This window comes from Sarcophilus harrisii, chromosome 3, assembly GCF_902635505.1.
Source record: "Sarcophilus harrisii chromosome 3, mSarHar1.11, whole genome shotgun sequence".
Taxonomy (NCBI): domain Eukaryota; kingdom Metazoa; phylum Chordata; class Mammalia; order Dasyuromorphia; family Dasyuridae; genus Sarcophilus; species Sarcophilus harrisii.
In genome coordinates this window covers 412,849,937-412,866,924 of record NC_045428.1, presented here as the reverse complement: position 1 = coordinate 412,866,924, position 16,988 = coordinate 412,849,937, and the positions used below count along the sequence as shown (strand labels likewise).

The window sequence follows — 16,988 nt, the reverse complement described above, 5'->3', positions numbered from 1 at the left end:
AACAATTTAACAACAAGAAATTATTATTTTCTACCCATTTCCATGCCTTTATACATGGTATCCCCTGTATCTGGGATTTCACCCTTAACTTTACTTTTTATACCTCCTAGTTTCCCTAAAGTTCAATTCAATCTCCTAACATGAAATTTTCTTGATTTCTCTATTTGCTGATATCTCATCTCTCAAAAGTATCTTGAATTTACTGCATGCACACACACATACATATGCAAGTATATATGCATGTATGCATATCTATGTTTGTATGAGTGTGTACACACACACACACATATTGTTATTCCACTAATAGAATGTAGGGTCCTTCCTGGCAGAAATTCTTTCTTCTTTCTTTTTTTATATTCCTAGCCACTTGTATAGAACCTGGGACATAGTAGGTGTTTAATAAAATTTTGTTGATTAGTAATTTTTATGAACACTAATTTATTTTTTTCTATTTTATACAATACTTGTCTCTAACTGCATATGTTAGAAAATATTGGGGATCAGTAATACAATATGGATTAAATATTTAATTGATGCCACAGTATCTTTCTTTTATAAAGTGAAGCTTGATTGAAAATGTTTAGATTGTGGTAGTAAAAGTAGAAGTAGAAAAATAGTGGTAATAGTAGTGATAGGAGAAGGAGGAGGAGGAGAAAGAAGAAGAGAATAAAAAGGAGAAAGAGGAGGAGAAGGAGGAATGGAGGAAGGGGAAAAGTCAACTCTTGGATTTTGGCCCTGATTAAATATTTAGCCTATGGTATGTTATTGATCCTCAACATTTTTCTGGAACAAATGTGTAATTAGAGACCTGTATCATATAAAATAGAAGAAAGCAAAATGAGTGTCTATGAAATTACCAATTGACAAGAATTTATTAAATACCTACTATGTCCCAGGCACTATATTAGGTGCTAGGAATATAAAAAAGAAAGAAGAAAGAATTTTTTTCCAAGAAGGATCTTACATTCCATCAGGGGAATAATAATTTGTACACACACACACACACACGCAGTCACACACACACATGCACATACACACAGATACACATACCTGCATATATACATATGTATATGTGTGTGTGTGTTAGTGTATGTATGTGTATAAAATTCAATAAGAAGGAAAACTAGGAATAGGAAAGGAAGAGGAAAAGGAGGAGGAGGGGGAAGAGGAGTAATAGCAGTAACAGAAGTTGTGTTTTGATGGATCTGTGATCTCACTGATACAGGCTCCCCCTCTTCCTTTAATATATATAAAATGGTATAGTAATGTCTTTTGATTCTTGCATAAATTGGATTTAAGTGAGCCAGAATTGCATGAAGTCATCGGTCTCACTCTCTTGCAGAGCCAACACTGTCTAGTGGCAGGATAGAGTCAAAATGACTATTGATGACTTGAGATGCAGTGGATGATCTTGGTATGTCTTCCATGACTAACCAAGCTCTAAGCCCTTCACAACTGCCTTCACCTGCCTTCATGGCTGTTAGAAAAAATTGTTCTCATCCACCCATTTCACCAGGGGAAGTCTTTATATGCTTTGGGTAGACATCCTCCTAATTCACCATAGGTTTTCAGACCCCTGGGTTACCCTCAACCTGGTGTAGCTTGTCTGCCGAAATGGTTTACCAGGATGTGGCTGCTGTGCATGCTACAGTTTCTTGAAGCCATAGGTGAGAGGTGGACCAAATAGACATTAAAGATGGAAAGTAGCCCTCACCCCAGAGGTATTAGTTTTCTCTGAACACAGCCTACCTAATGTATGTAGATCATTGACAGATTGTCATTTTATATGGTTTTTATTTAAGTCTTTCTAAGTAGGTGGCTCTACAGAGGAATGAATGCTAGAGTCTTCCTCTGGCTGTTTAATAATTATGCAGAAGTCAATGCAACATTCAGGTTATTTTTCTGTTATCTTTTGTAATTAGCACATGACTAATTTGCTTCCTTTTCTGTTCTTCCTTGTTCTGGTGATGTATTTCAAATTACTTCTTATATATAAGTTTCCATTAGTAATTTATTGTAATTTACTTATACCATTGTATATCTTTCCACTGATCTTCGGCCTAACTGAAATTTTGGTTCTTTTGCAGTTTTATTGTCATGCAGTCATTTTCAGTTGTGTCTCACTCTTCAAAACCCATTTGGAGTTTTCATGGCAAAGATACTGGAGTGGTTTGCCATTTCCTTCACCAGCTTATTTTACAGATGAAGAAATGGAGGCACAGTTAAGTGACTTGCCCAGGGTCACACAGCTAGTAAGTGTTTGAGACCAAATTTGAACTTAGAAAGATGCATTTTCATGATTCCAGACCATGATTCCATTGTGCTACCAAGCTGCCCACTCTTTAGTAGTAAGATTTGCTCATAATAAATCCATCTAAAATCCACTTCGGTGCCTTATTATGTAGAGGTGACTTTGACTTCTCAAAGGTGAGGCTGGGCAATTTGAGTTAAAGTTCTGGCAAGGCTCAGAGTTCTGAGCAAATGGATCTGGTGACAGACTCTCATGCAAGGACTAGCCTAGCTAATTGCTAAGAGGCTTCCCACAAGAATTTGGTTATAAATAGTGAAATATGTTTTGACTATTGCAACTCATAAAACAAAGTAATAGAGAATTTGTTATCTGCCTAATGGAAAGAGGACACTTAATAAGACTATAATTTTTGAAAAAGAATTTAGCATTAAAATGTTTCATGGTAAATGGAAAAATAGATGACTTGGTGGTACAATGGATAGAAAACTGAACTTGAAGCAGGAAGACCCAAGTTCAAATCTGGTCTCAGGCACTAACTTTGTGACCCTAGATAAGTCACTTAATCCCTTTTCCCTCAATTTCCTAATTTTTTTTTTTTTTGGCTGAGACAATTGGGGTTAAGTGACTTTCTCAAGGTCACACAGCTAGGAAGTGTTAAGTGAATGAGCCCAGATTTGAATTCAGGTCCTCCTGAGCTGGTGCTCTATCCATTGCGCCACCCAGCTGCCCCTTAATTTCTTAATTTGTAAAATGAGCTGGAGAAGGAAATGGCAAAACACTTTAGTATCTTTGCTAAGAAAACCCCAAATGGGATCATGAAGAGGCAGATATGACTGAATTAAATCCACAATGATAACCAAATATAAAAACAGCATTCAGAATTGAAAAAGTACTATCTATTTTAAAGCATCATGATGAGATTCATGTTATAAACCTTATATATCAAGATATAAATGTGAAAAATATTAAATTGATTTGGATTGTCACTGAAAATCTAAAATAAATAAATACAATTTAAGTGCAGCATGAAGGATTTAGATTATAAAGAAGACTGGTGACTATGAATGTTGAAAGTGGACATGGGTTATAGAGTAAAACTCAGAGAAACATTTCAAAATAGTATGTATCATCATGTCATGTAAAGTAATCTCTCTAATTCTTTGTTTTCCCATGTGCAACACAGGAATAATAATAATAATAGCTGACCTGTTTGAATTCAAGAGCCTGGATTAGATGATCTCTTGAAGTCTTTTCTAGTTCGAGCCTTACTTATGTTTCTAAACATGAAATAATATCAGCATTATAATTAGTCAGTCCTGAGGATGACTCTTTAAGAAGGAATTTTAAAAACTGGAGATGGTTCAGAATAGTGCAGTCCATACCTGAAAAAAGAATGCCTTCTACAATTTTCCAGACAAATGGTCAGCTAACCATTGCTTTAGTTATTTTAAGATCTCTCAAAGTCTTCTTTAAGTCTCCATATAACTTTCTTTAGTTCATATGGTTCTCAATGCTTATAAGACTTAGAGGTAACCCAATTACTGTTTTATATATATTAGTAACTATTATTGATAGACATAAGGCGATATTATGTATCTGGGTGATGGCCAGTTAGATTTTTGACTTTAAGTTTCTAGCAAGATGAAATAGGCATAAATTATGAAAAAAGAATATAAGGTTCTATAGATAGAAAAAAAAGCAGGCAGAATACAGAAACTTTTCAGAAATCTTTAGAAACAGAAAAGTTAAATACTTGGAATAGGTTAAGTCAAATCCTGCTGAGAATCATAAAAGTAGATGAGCTAATCTCTCCAAATCCCTTCTGACTTGATGATTCTGTGATTTAGTAATTTTATTCTAGACCCAAATATCAAAGAGCTATTCTTTCATGTGATCAAGCTTCCCTGATTAGCCCATTTGAGCACATAATATCTTTCCACTGGAAGCATTTATTTTTACTTGTTTAGGACTATTGAGGATTGTAATTACATTAATAGTTTTTAGGACTAGTTTAAAGCTCTGTCAAGTTGTAGTGGGAGTCTAGGGGCCAGAGAGCTACCAAAATTGGTATAGCTTAATGAAATTATTGTAATGACTTTTGTAAGGCTCACGAAACATAGTTTTTTGGGTAATTAATGCTTATTGTATTAATTAGGCTAGGAAATAATCAATTGATGATGAATAGTCTCTCTAGATAACCAAAAAATCCACCTTAGAGCTTCCTGAATGCTTACATACCTTTATATATGCCTCTGACAAGTAAAAATCAACCTGACTGGTGAACAATTAATGAGGTGAACTTTCATATGAGGAGGTTAGCTAAAAGTCTTCATTTCTTCCTTCTGAAAATCTGATTTGATCATGAGACTTAGTTGCCTTCAGCATCTGGACAGAGGAATCCATCTGTATCCAGACCACAATAATTGGCTTTTCCCTTCATAAACTGGGTCCCCCTGCACTCTACTAGAGGGCTACAATAATATGGTCCTAGTGTTTTGGGGCTGGAATGCCCCTAACTTAGAGTCTGTTTATATTTTATACCGAAATAAGGTCGCACAATTGGGTAGGATCTGCCCAAGATTGAGGAGAAGAGTCCCAGAGAATTAGGCCAATCTCATCTATCAGCCTGTCCTTCAAAGATTGACTGAATGACTTAGAAGGATTGGTTCCTACATGAGGAAATGAAGGGAAAAAAACATCTCTATTCTAATTTAATAATTGGTTATTAAAATAACAATCATTCATTTTTCTTATTGCTTATGACACCAATAATCCTAGGGCATCCTATACCTATATTATGAAGCAAATCATGTAAAATTATATATGGAAAAAGTATGATATAAAGTTTGCTCACAATAGGTGTCATTATTGTCTCTGTGGTTGTAATGAGGTAGCTAGGTGGATATTAGCAGAGAAAACCTGAAACATGATAGGATTATATACTCCCTCGGGCAAGCAGGAAGGACACTAATGGTATCATCTCAGATTTAAGGGAGCCTTTTATTCTTAAGGAGGGCTTTTGTCCAAGTGGACTTTCCATTACAGTTCCATCTCAGGTGAGAGTCTCTAGAAACCCCACTTTTACTTATCCAATCAGAAAGCCAAATTATGATGTCAATCCTTCCCCCCAGGTTATTTTCTCCTATAAAGAATCCATTCATGGTGTAGATTTGCAAGAAGGGATCTTGCTCAATCCCTTTTAGAGTTAGCTCATCATGGTGTCCTACCTATGGTGTCTTTTTTTCACCTCTCCTTCTCCTTCATGTTGCATCATTGTGTCTTTCTCCTTGTTATAGTTATCTCTTTCAGTGTACTAAATCCCTTTTAGCATTAGTTTGCCAGTTTATGGTGTAATCCCCTTCCCTTGTGGGTTTAGTCTGCTAAATTTCTCTATGGATTTAGCCTTCTAGATTAATGGCATATTCCCACTTCCTGATATATTCTTTTTAATGGCATCTTTCTTCTGTTTAATTGTGAGTTCGATTAGGGAACTTGTCTTTCCCCTTATTAATTGTTAAAGTCTCTCTTTTGGCTAACTCCTGTGTATTAATTCACCTAACAAATAGCACTCCTTTTTATGTGTGATAGATATTTTATCATGGTTGTTCCATATTGCGAACTGGATCTCTGTCATGTTATTTTTATATAATTTTTTTCAATCAATTGCTGTCCTGAACTATTTCTATTTACCACTGCTGGTCTCTATATTATCTCATCAGTTGGCTGGCCTTAGGTGAAATTATGATAAAGATAAAATTCATCTTTGGTACCCCTCCTTCTATTAAAAAATAAAACAAAACAAAGCAAAATAGTTAGGTGACATAGTGGACAGAGTACTGCATAGGAACATACGAAGACCTATGTTCTAATCCTACCTCAGACAGTAAATGTGGGACTTTAGGCAAGCCACTTACACTGTCAGTTTTTTTTTTTAATCTGTAAAATGGGCATAATAATAGTCCCTAAATCACAGTTTTGTTGTAAGAATCAAATGAGATTATATAGATAAAATACTTTAAGGCAAAGTACTATATAAGAATTTATTATTTTTGTTCAATGTCTCAGTCTTTTTCATGAATTCTCATTCTTTATCCATCCCTGTATGATGGAGATCTCATTAGCTCCATTGCTTTAATTACCATCTCTGTGCTGAGGATTATCATGTCTTCCTATCCTGATCCTATTTTTCTGCTGATCTCCAATCTCATTTTCATACTGTTTCAGATATCTCAAACTGGATGTGCAGTAGATATAAACAATATGTCTAAAGTGCATCTTCCCCTCTAATCACTTCACCCTCCACTACTTCCCTACTACTGTAAAGGACGATACCATTTTCCCAGTCCTCTAGTTCACAGACTAAGAATATTCCTGGACCCCTCAGTTTCTCAGCCCCCTTATATCCAAGATGCTGCCAGGGTTTGTAGATTTCGCCTTTGCAATATCTCTAGAACATGTGCTCTTTTCTGATGTGCTCATGCTCTCTTTTCTTGTCATCACTAGATTATTGAATAGTCTTGGATTATTGAAATATTTTCCTGGTGAGTTTATCTGCCTCAAATTTCTTCTCTATCAATTCATCCTCCATTCAGACATTCAAGTAATTTTCCTAAAAGGCAGGTATGAACATATCTTCTCTCCCTCTCCGTCAATAAATTCCAGTGGCTCCCTATTGCGGCCAAGAACAAATACAAAATGCTCAGTTTTAATTTCAAAGCCCTTCAAAATCTAACCCTCTCCTATATTTCCAGTGTAGTTCAAAGAGTATATGTAAGAGTTCTCTCTTACATATACTCTTTGAACTACACTGGACTCCTGACTCTTCTATGAACAAGATAGTTTATCTCTTGGCTCCAGGCATTTTCTCTTCCTATTGCCTATTCCAGGAATATTTTTTCTCTTCATCTCTACCTATTGACTTCCGTGACTTCAAAACCTAGCTAAAATTCCATTTACTAGAAGCCTTTCCTAACCTTTCTCAATGCTAATGATTTCCCATTATTAATTTTTGTGATGACCGCGTATTTTAAAATCAGCCAGAGTCAGGAATTCAGGTTAGGGGAAAATCGTCAATCTTTATTCTTAGCAGAGATGAAGAAAGATCAGAGGTAGAAGAGAATCGGCAATAGCAATGTCAGCAGCTGAGTCAAGAAGCTAGCTAGACCAGCAGCCACCAGAATCGAACCCAGCCCGCAATCTCTCCCAGACTCTCTTCTCGTCTCTCTCTGCCTCCATCCACCAAAATCGTCATTTCCTATACAACACATCAGGACTTGCACAGAGAGTGGGAGGGGGCCATTCTTTATCCAAGCATGTATATTAATATAGTCCAATTACTATTTAGCCTCACGTGCTTGGGACCTCAGTGCATCAACTCAAGCCTCAGCCCATTACAAATTTTATTTTCTATTTTTTCCATATATGGCTTGCTTTGTGTATATTTGTTTGTATGTTGTCTCCCCCATTATATCATAAGCTCCTTGAGGGCAAGGACTATCTCTTTCTTCTTTTTGTATCCCTAAGAACAATGTTCTGCACATAGTAGGTGCTTGAGAGATTTGTTTTGCTATTGTTTTATTATTGTTTTATTGTTGTTTTATTAATGTTTTTTATTGTTTTATTAATGTTTTATTAATGTTTTGTTTTATTAATGACCTATACTGAACTTTTGAGGGTCACATATAGTTGTGATTCATTAAGGTCTGCCTAAGGCAGGTAAGTGGTACACTGGGCCTGGAATCAGGAAGATTCATATTTCAGAGTTGAAATATGGTCTTAGACTATGAGATCTAGCTGCATGATCTTGGGCAAGTCACTTAACCCTGTTTGCCTTAATTTCCTCATTGGTAAAATGAACTGAAAAAGGAAATGGTAAACCATTCCAGTATTTTTTTCAAGAAAATCCTAATTTAGGTAATGAAAAGTCAGATAGGACTGAAAAAACAACTGAACAACTTCTATCTGCCCTCCCAAAGCCCCCTGCTTTTAAAATTGGTAATCTCATCAATTTTTTTCTATTTTCATTCTTCAGAATTCTAATTTTAAATATCATTTAATGAAATGTTAAAATATTAATAAGCTAAAATATGTTATTTCTCATAAGAAATATGTTTGCATTTTAAAGTGAGGTTATTGGACATGGATACTTCAACAGGGAGAGAGATTTTGGAACATCTTTCAGGTCACAGATATTTCACTATAGTTAAGTTTCCCTTATGCCAACAATATAAATAGATTTTATATCTTTGTTTACCAGAAAGCTTTCATCTTGGGTGACCAGGAGTGAATTTTTTTAAAAAAAAACTTTGCTAAGGAAACTTTAGATGGCTAGACATGTGTCAGAAAACTGGTTTGAGACAGTGAAAGTCTGAATTATAAGTATTGTTAAAATTTTAAAGACCTATTGTGACAGAGAATCAGATGGACTAGGGATTTACTAGAAGTTCTGTTTTAGTGAATAAATTAGAATGATGTACATTTGTTTTGCAGTATACAATATATTCACTAACTTCTCATTTAGCCTTTGTTTCCTAATGAGAATAAATCCACTCCTTTTGAGACAACCCATCCCATTTTTCTTGGCATTTCAGTCATGCCTGACTCTTTGTGAACCCAGTTGAGGTTTTCTTGGCAAAGAGAATGGAGTGGTTTGCTATTTCTTTCTCCACTCATTTCACAGATGAGGAAATTGAGGCAAATAGGGTTAAATGATTTGCCCAGGGTCACACAACTAATAAGTGTCTGAGGTCAGATTTGAATCCACAAAGAATAGTCTTCTTGATTCTAGGATCCATGCTCTATCCACTGTGTCATCTAGCTGCCCTTTTAGTTTTCCATTCTTAGCACTAATTGTTATGAAAGCTATTACTTTCATTAAGTCTGTTTTTCCCAATTTTCAACTTCTGTTTATGGTTTCCAGTTTTACCATCTGGAGCCAAACAGAAAAAGTTTCTTGTTTAATCCATATGACAGCCCTTCAAATCTCTGATTTCTCAAGCCCCTACCAACCACTACAGTCTTATTGCTCAATCTTTATCCCATGACTTTAATGCCCTTTATTGTATTAATCACTTGCTAATATGGTACCAAGAACTAAACATGATAGTTCTGATGTAGTCTGACCTGACTAGAACAGATCTTTTCTTCTTGGACACCATACTTCTCTCAGGATGTTCTAAGATCATAGGTATTTTGACTGATGTTTTATACTTTAGACTCCTCATAATGAACTTGCATTAACCTTTCAGATTATTTTCAGATAGCTTACTGCCTAGCCACATCCTTCCTATCTGATAGTAAAGACTTTATATCTGTTTCCATTAAATTTCATCATTTTAAATGTGGCCTAATCTTTTAGCCTGCTAAGATCTCTTTTAATTCTGACTATCATTCACTGTTAATTATCTTTCCATTGCTATGTCTCTTGCAAATTTAAGTATGCCATTTATACATTTAGGATGAACACAGCACTTAGCCATTAATGACTATTCATCTCATGAATCAGTCTAGACTCTAGCCATTTTCTTTATGGCATGGTCATTCTTTCCAACTTAGAGTAACTTCTATTCTAGCCTGGTTGTCTAGATTGATAACTACCTGTTTTCAACTTCTATTTCAATATAAGCTTCAGTCTTGCTTCTTTTCACTTTGCTACCCATTCTCCTATTAAGCCATTTCTTTCAATAGTCATTACCAGGTGCATTTTCTCCTCCCTTCCTCCTTTCTATATTCTCCCCCTTCCTTCAATGTTTCTGGAACTTAGAACTGTGCTGCATTGTTTTTGGATATGGTGTGTGTCAATCAGGAAGTCTCATCTTCATGAGTTTAAATTTGGTCTCACACATTTACTAACTGTGTGAACCTGGAAAGTCTATTTGCCTCAGTTTCTTCTATAAAATGAGCTGAAAAAGGAAAAGGCAAACCACTCCGGGTTTTTGTCAAGAAAACCCCAAATAAGGTCACAGAGTGTCAGACATGAATGAAAAACAGTAGCTTTTTGTTCATTTAGATCACTCAACTTGCCACCTAGCCTACATCTCAGTATCTCATTTAGAAAAATAACAGCAATTAGTTTTTTTTCAAATGCTTTTCTCAAATTTAGGTAAACATTAGCCTTTCAACTACACAGATTTAGAGCTCTAGTAAATCTGTCAACAAGAATATGAGCTTTTTCTGGCAATACCTGATTTAGATAAAGTTATCTTGGCTTCTTTATGACCATTGTTTGTATAAATCCATAAAGAAATGCTTAGGATACCATGATACCATTTGAATGAAAGTTAACAGTCATTTATTTTCTTAAATAAACATCCCTAGTGTAATCTCCTTTACCTTGTTCAATTGTTTGCCAAGCTTCAATATATTTATTCAATAAGTAGTGCTAAAAAACCCTCCCAGTTTAAATTATTATAAATCTGAGTTAGAGAGGCTTTATACAATTTTTTAATAAAAAACTTCTTTTTATGTGTAATGTCTATAATGCAAAGCTTTTAACAGATGCAATTACATTGTTTTTATAGTTAGAACCTAGAGTAAGGCTTGGGTATTTTGCACTCAACCAGTTTCAGATGCAAACCAAGTGAAAAGGGTTATAACTTTTCAAGCTATTACTTCTCTTACTTTACTTCCTCTCTTCTCCCCTAATCTTAATTAGTGAGAGTTCATTAGCTCAGCAGAGTAATTTTTGGCAACATAAATGGTATGGCCTGAGGAGGTCTAAGGGCACTGTGAATTTCTTGTAATTCAACCTCTACTTTTGTTGTTCCAGATTGGTGATCTCATAAGTATAGAGAATTCTCTGCATTTAGGTAAATCAACAATTTATATAATTTATAGAGTTATCTCTAGCACTGAGATTCAATGACTTGCTCACAATCACACAGCTATGACATGTCAGAAGCAGGATCTGAATCCAGGTTGTCTTGGCTTGGATTCCAGCTTGGAGTTCTCTAAATTCAGTATAACCAGGAAGTATTTTTCATCAGCCCACTCAATAATTTCATGTAAATGATATTTTTTACAGAGTCACCATTTGGATTTACTATTAAGCCTGCTAAATTGATGAGACTTGGTGAAGACAGCTTTTTCCTCTCTAGAGACTCATTTCTTTTCCCTTGGACCATTATAACTAGAGAACCATGAATGGGAAAAGGTCAGGACTTTTTTTTTTCCAGTCTAGTAACTTTTATCTCTAAGGAGGCCTTCAGTCTTTGTCTCCATCAGCACCTTCTAGAACAGTGATAATTAGCCCAAACAGTATTGTGATGATAGATAAATTAGCTTAAAAATTCCCACTTTTCAGGGCATTAACTCATTTTAGAAATGGGAATATTACCAGATCTCAGGACATTAGCTTCCTATATTGACAGAGGCAGCAACAAAAAGCAGCATTCTTTCAGAGCTGCCTGGGGCTCACCTATTCTCTGTCAATATTTCTATGCACAGCAGGGCTCTTGGCTGAGTTGGAGAAGAAAGGATGGGGGCTACACAGGGTGTTTCCCATCAGCCTCCATATTGTTCAAAAGAAAGGATGTCACACAAGGAGAAATTTCAGAGGGGTTTAGTTCTGGTCTTCTTTCTTCCCCCTCTTTCTTCCCTCAAGTTCCCTTGCCTCAACCAAGCCCTTCATGACAGAAAGGAACAAAGATGACCGCTTCATTTTTTGCTTTCAAATATGTTGATGTGGAATTGGAAGTTAAATTGCTTAGACAGAAAAGAAAGAAAATTTTCTTACTATAGATTTAAAAAGCCATGTCTTCTAAACAAATCAAAATTATGCTTATTTTTTTGCCCTAGTTGATAAAAAATAGTTTCATTTTACATTTTACAAGTGAAATAGAAACTTCATTTAAATAAAATTAGTTTAAAAAAGTTCTACCTCCCCCTTTTTAAAAAGTAGGCTATTATTCTAATAGTACTATTTCTAAATAGAAAGTAAGATTTTTAAAGTGCTTCTTACCTCATCAGAGCCAGATCCAAAAATCAGCAAGTCAAAAGGTATTGCTGCAACCATATCAATCAGGAACCAGCCTTTAAAGTAGTGAATTGCAATTTTGGCTGGATCACTTACCACTTCTTCATTCTGGTTTACATAGGTTGTTCGAAAGTTTATTAAGATATCTATGATAAACATAATATCCACAATCAAGTCTACAACATTGAGGGGGCTGCAAGAGTAACCACACTCTCTTCTTTTCTGCTCTTCTCTGTCATTCAGGAGAAAGGCTGCAGAGTAAGGGGTGAATATAGCCGTGTATATGACCAGCAATAGGATAAGCCAGTCCCAGACAGCTTTGAAAGGGCTGTAGTGCAATATAGTAAACTTGTTGATCCGAGGTGTCTGTAGTTTATATTCTGGCAAGACATCAGCTCCTAAGGATAGAACCTGTGGACAGAAAAGAAAGAAACATAATCTGCAAATTGTTATTGTTTAGGCTGAGTGTAAAAATCATGTGTTAAATGATTAATAATAAATTTTTGTTGTTATTGATATTTCAATGGGCAGACTACCTATTCAGCTCTAGTCTTAGAGTTGTTCTAGGTACTGAAAAGAGAAGAAGACTTGTCTATAAGTATACAAATAATCTATGTCCAGAGAAGATTTTAACTTTTAAATCTTCTTAACTCCAAGACCTCCCCTCTATCCACTACGTCAAACTATTTCTCAATAACATCATATATTTAGAATTGGAAGAATTCTTATCACTTAAGAAAATGAGGAAAAATGTATTAATAATGCAGTTTAAACTTAAAAGTTTGTTGTGAGTACAATTGAGAGAGCCTACTGTTAAACATTTACCAATGTGTCACTGTTCTTAGAAGTCATTTAATTGAATCCTCCCACTTTACAGATGAGAAACATGAAGAACAGGAAGGTTCAGATTCCAATCCCTCTCTCCCCAAGTCACACAGGTAGTAAATGGAAAAGGCAGCAGACGCTCATATTTCTTAAATATACATACTTTCTAATGAATTAAATTCAGCTTTGCATATCACTTTGAAATACATATGGAAAACCCACACATTTTTGAGACTAACTTAATAAAAACCCAAAAGATTTGATCCAAAGTAGTAGTAGTAATATTTCATGAGAGAATAAAAGGCAACTTTTCTCAAATGCTCTTTCTATGGCAAAACATAAATAACAAATGTTATCATTCAGATGAGAAGGAACTGTTGGGGCTAATTGCAATTCTGTTAGGTAAACATATTCAATTTTTACAGACAGAAATTGAATCTGATTCATGAGTAAGAAAGGAGAGCCTATAATAGACCAAGAAACATATTAGAAAAGCATGTTGGGATCCAGGGTCACAAATTTTAGTTATCTCTTATAATTAAAACTCAGTGAAGCAAATGTATTTGACCAAACCCTTTGGGTAACCAGAGTCTTCCCATTCTCTTCTTCCTCCATCCACATATAATAACACAGAAGAGTTACATGAAAAGTAAAATTTCATAGTGGGAACTGGTTTCATCTATTTATTTAATAGAGAAGGATGTTGAAAGTTATATTCTAAACTCAGTATCCATTTAATCTATGATACAAGGGTCCTCAAACTACGCCGTGGGCCAGATGCAGCAGCTGAGGACGTTTATTCCCCTCACTCACGGCTATGAAATTTCTTTATTTAAAGGCCCACAAAACAAAGTTTTTGTTTTTACTATAGTCCGGCCCTCCAACAGTCTGAGGGACAGTGAACTGGCCCCCTATTTAAAAAGTTTGAGGATCCCTGATATATCTAGACTGAAGAGATACACATCCACCAGTTTTACTCTGACAGCTCATCTTGGTATGCAGGTTAAGTGACTTACTTAGGACAATGCCAGTGGAACACTGGCAGGCTCTGCTACGCTGAGCAAATCCCAATGACAGACTGCTTTTTATGAACTAGACTAGCTAAGGTCTCATAGGCTTCTCTTCAGAAGGTTGACTAATGAGTGATGAATTTTTTGGCAATCCACGAAAGAAATAAATATCTAATATGATCTACAATCTTTTGTAATCTCCTACCATTTATGCAATGATAATAGCAGAATAACTTTTGTGGCACTGAGTTAAAAGAGTTGCATGCAATTATTAGATTTTCTGAGAATGTGATTCCCCATCCTCACTCCTTTCACTTCCATTCCCTTCAAATAGTCAGCTGGAATGGTCTCCTTGCCATTCCCTTGTCTTGCCCTTTCACACCAACATACTTTTGTGCTTTCTGTCCCCCATAACAGGAACAGAACCTCCTACCTGTTGAAATCCTTTTAGTTCTTCAGGGCTACCTCTCCTACCACTTCATTCATGCAAGCTTTTTTGATTTCTTCAGCTATAACTGATCTCTCCCCTTCTTACATCTATCATGTCACTCCACTCTGATAGCTTGTATAGTATGATGATTGCAAATGTTTTTTTCTCTATTAAGATGTAAATTCCATGAAGGTAAATTCCATGGGGAAAATGGTTTTTGTTATGGCAGAAAATTATTAATATAATAACATAAATTATTAATACCAAATGTAAGATAGATTGTGACTCCCTTAAACAATTCTTGTAATGTCAGAATTTCAGTAATGTCCTCATATCTCTACTCTTAAGATATTTACTCTTGATTAGGTTGAGCAAATGCAAAGAATATAAATGTGTCTCCTCCAAGGAAAGGTGTTACTTCTGTTGTCCTGTTGGATTTCTCTTATGTGCAGAGGTTTTAAATAAGGAAGTTTTTCAAAGAACTTGACAAGATGCTCAAACTAAATCAGCTTATTGCATGATGATAAGTGACTTGAAGATGAAAGCAGGCATAGGAGAATACTATGAAATTATGTTAGGAAATATATACTAAGAATAAGAAATCAAAGAGGTCAAAAGCTTTTGGATTACATAGATGTCTTCCCCATATTGTCAATAATAAAAATATGCTGGATATGGCACAATGAACAGTATTAAAAACCAGGAAAGTGTCAATGGATCAGAAATGATTGGTTACACATGAAGTAATTTCAGGATTTTATATGTAGCAAGATTATTGACTGATTAAATCTTACGTTATATACTAAATAAAAAGAGATGTTAAAGACAAAAAGACTGTATGTGGTTATAGTTGTTCCATTCCAACTTTTAAAATTCAAATTATCAACTCTAAAAAATGAGAAATGGAGAGAAGTAAAGACAATGACTCTGACATCATTTTTCAGAGAAGCTGAACTGGTCCAAAACAGTAACCACCACAAGGAGAAAGAGAACAGAAACTACCTAGCTAGAAAATATTTAAGTTATCCTAGGGCAGATTTGAAGCAGAAATATTAAACAAAAATAAGGCAGTAGGATCATAAATTAAAAGCTAGAAGAGACTTCAGAGATCATTTAGTTTACCACCTTATTTTACAGATGAATAAACAAGATTGGAAATGTTAAGTGATTTGCCAAGGTCATACAGATATTAAAAAAAAACCAGGACCAAAATAGAATGGGGGTATTGTAGAGTGAAATCTTTGAATGAAATAAGATCATTAACTGGATTGAAACATTGTGAATTTTCAGAGCATCAGACATATGAAACCATATTCCACAGTCAAATACAAATAATTTTTAGATTAAATTATATGTGGCTTTAGTTTTTCTGTTCTCCAATCTAATTCAATCCAATCCAAGTAATTTATTAAGAGCCAACATGTAAAGCACTGTCCTACAGGCAGAATTGTACTTATAATTAAGTGCATGCTGACCAGAACAAATTGTAACATTTCATAAGGTTCTGGAGAGATAAAAGGAGAAATGCCAAAAAGCATAAAGTAGTGACTCTGCTGCTCTAACAATGAGGGGTCCAATCCAACATAGCTATTGATAGTACTTTCAGGCAATGTCTGAGGAAATAAACTGATCTTAAACAGTGACCAGAAGTCAAATAGTACAACATTCACTGCGGTAAAGATGAATAGCATGTTTGTGGATTACTGACCAACAGAAAATGCTTCATTGGTATGTAGTGAGTTATTTTTTTCATATTGTGGAATAAAATATTTTAAAGCAAAAAAGTTGATTTATTTTAAAAAATTATCTTAAGGAGTAAAGAGAAAAGCAAACCATACTGTACAAATAGAGGAAAGATCATAGATTCAAGGGCCATATTGTTATCTCCCTTTTTTATTTCTAAACTAGTAATTAAATCTTAAAGTTTAATATAGTCCAAAATATGGCTTCCTTTACCAAATACATTTTTCTTTCTTTCCAACACATGGCTATTTGTTTAACCTGGCAGTTAAATGTTACATAAAACCTGAATACTTAATAATCTAAACAGCACTATTTATTCAATGAAGGTCTACTGTGAAAATTTTGTGAGAACACCAGGATTAATAACTACTCTTCTCTTTTGAAAAGTGCAATAGGGAACGATTAAGCCATCCAAAAGATTATACAGTGTTTTTGGCAGTTCTTAAACACCATGCTGAGGTGTTGGTAGAGAAAGCTCATTTGTTATTTATTCTTTACTTGGGGCTTGCACTTAACTAATGGGCTAGTTGTATTTTTGTATATAAGAAAGATTAGTCAATAGCAAAGTAAATCAAATAGATTATATAGCATCAGGAACAGATTTAAACTCCTCAGGTTTTCATTATATGACTTGATTAAATACAATAGGAGATGTAAAATTGTCATTTTAAACATATTCTCATTGCTAATCATTCAGCTATTTAGAATGAGTTAAAAGAAAAAAAAATCAAACAAACACCACATGTACAAATTAAG

General features: G+C 34.8%; 1 protein-coding gene across 3 annotated transcripts in view; it reads right to left on the bottom strand.

Moving 5' to 3' along the window:
• KCNH7 (potassium voltage-gated channel subfamily H member 7) overlaps nt 1-16,988 on the bottom strand; it is a 605,555-nt gene that overhangs the window by 105,790 nt on the left and 482,777 nt on the right. For all 3 annotated transcript variants that reach the window (XM_031960570.1, XM_031960571.1, XM_031960572.1), the window contains one exon: nt 12,210-12,635. In XM_031960570.1, coding sequence (XP_031816430.1) covers nt 12,210-12,635 — 426 coding nt within the window. The remainder of the gene's footprint in view (nt 1-12,209; nt 12,636-16,988) is intronic.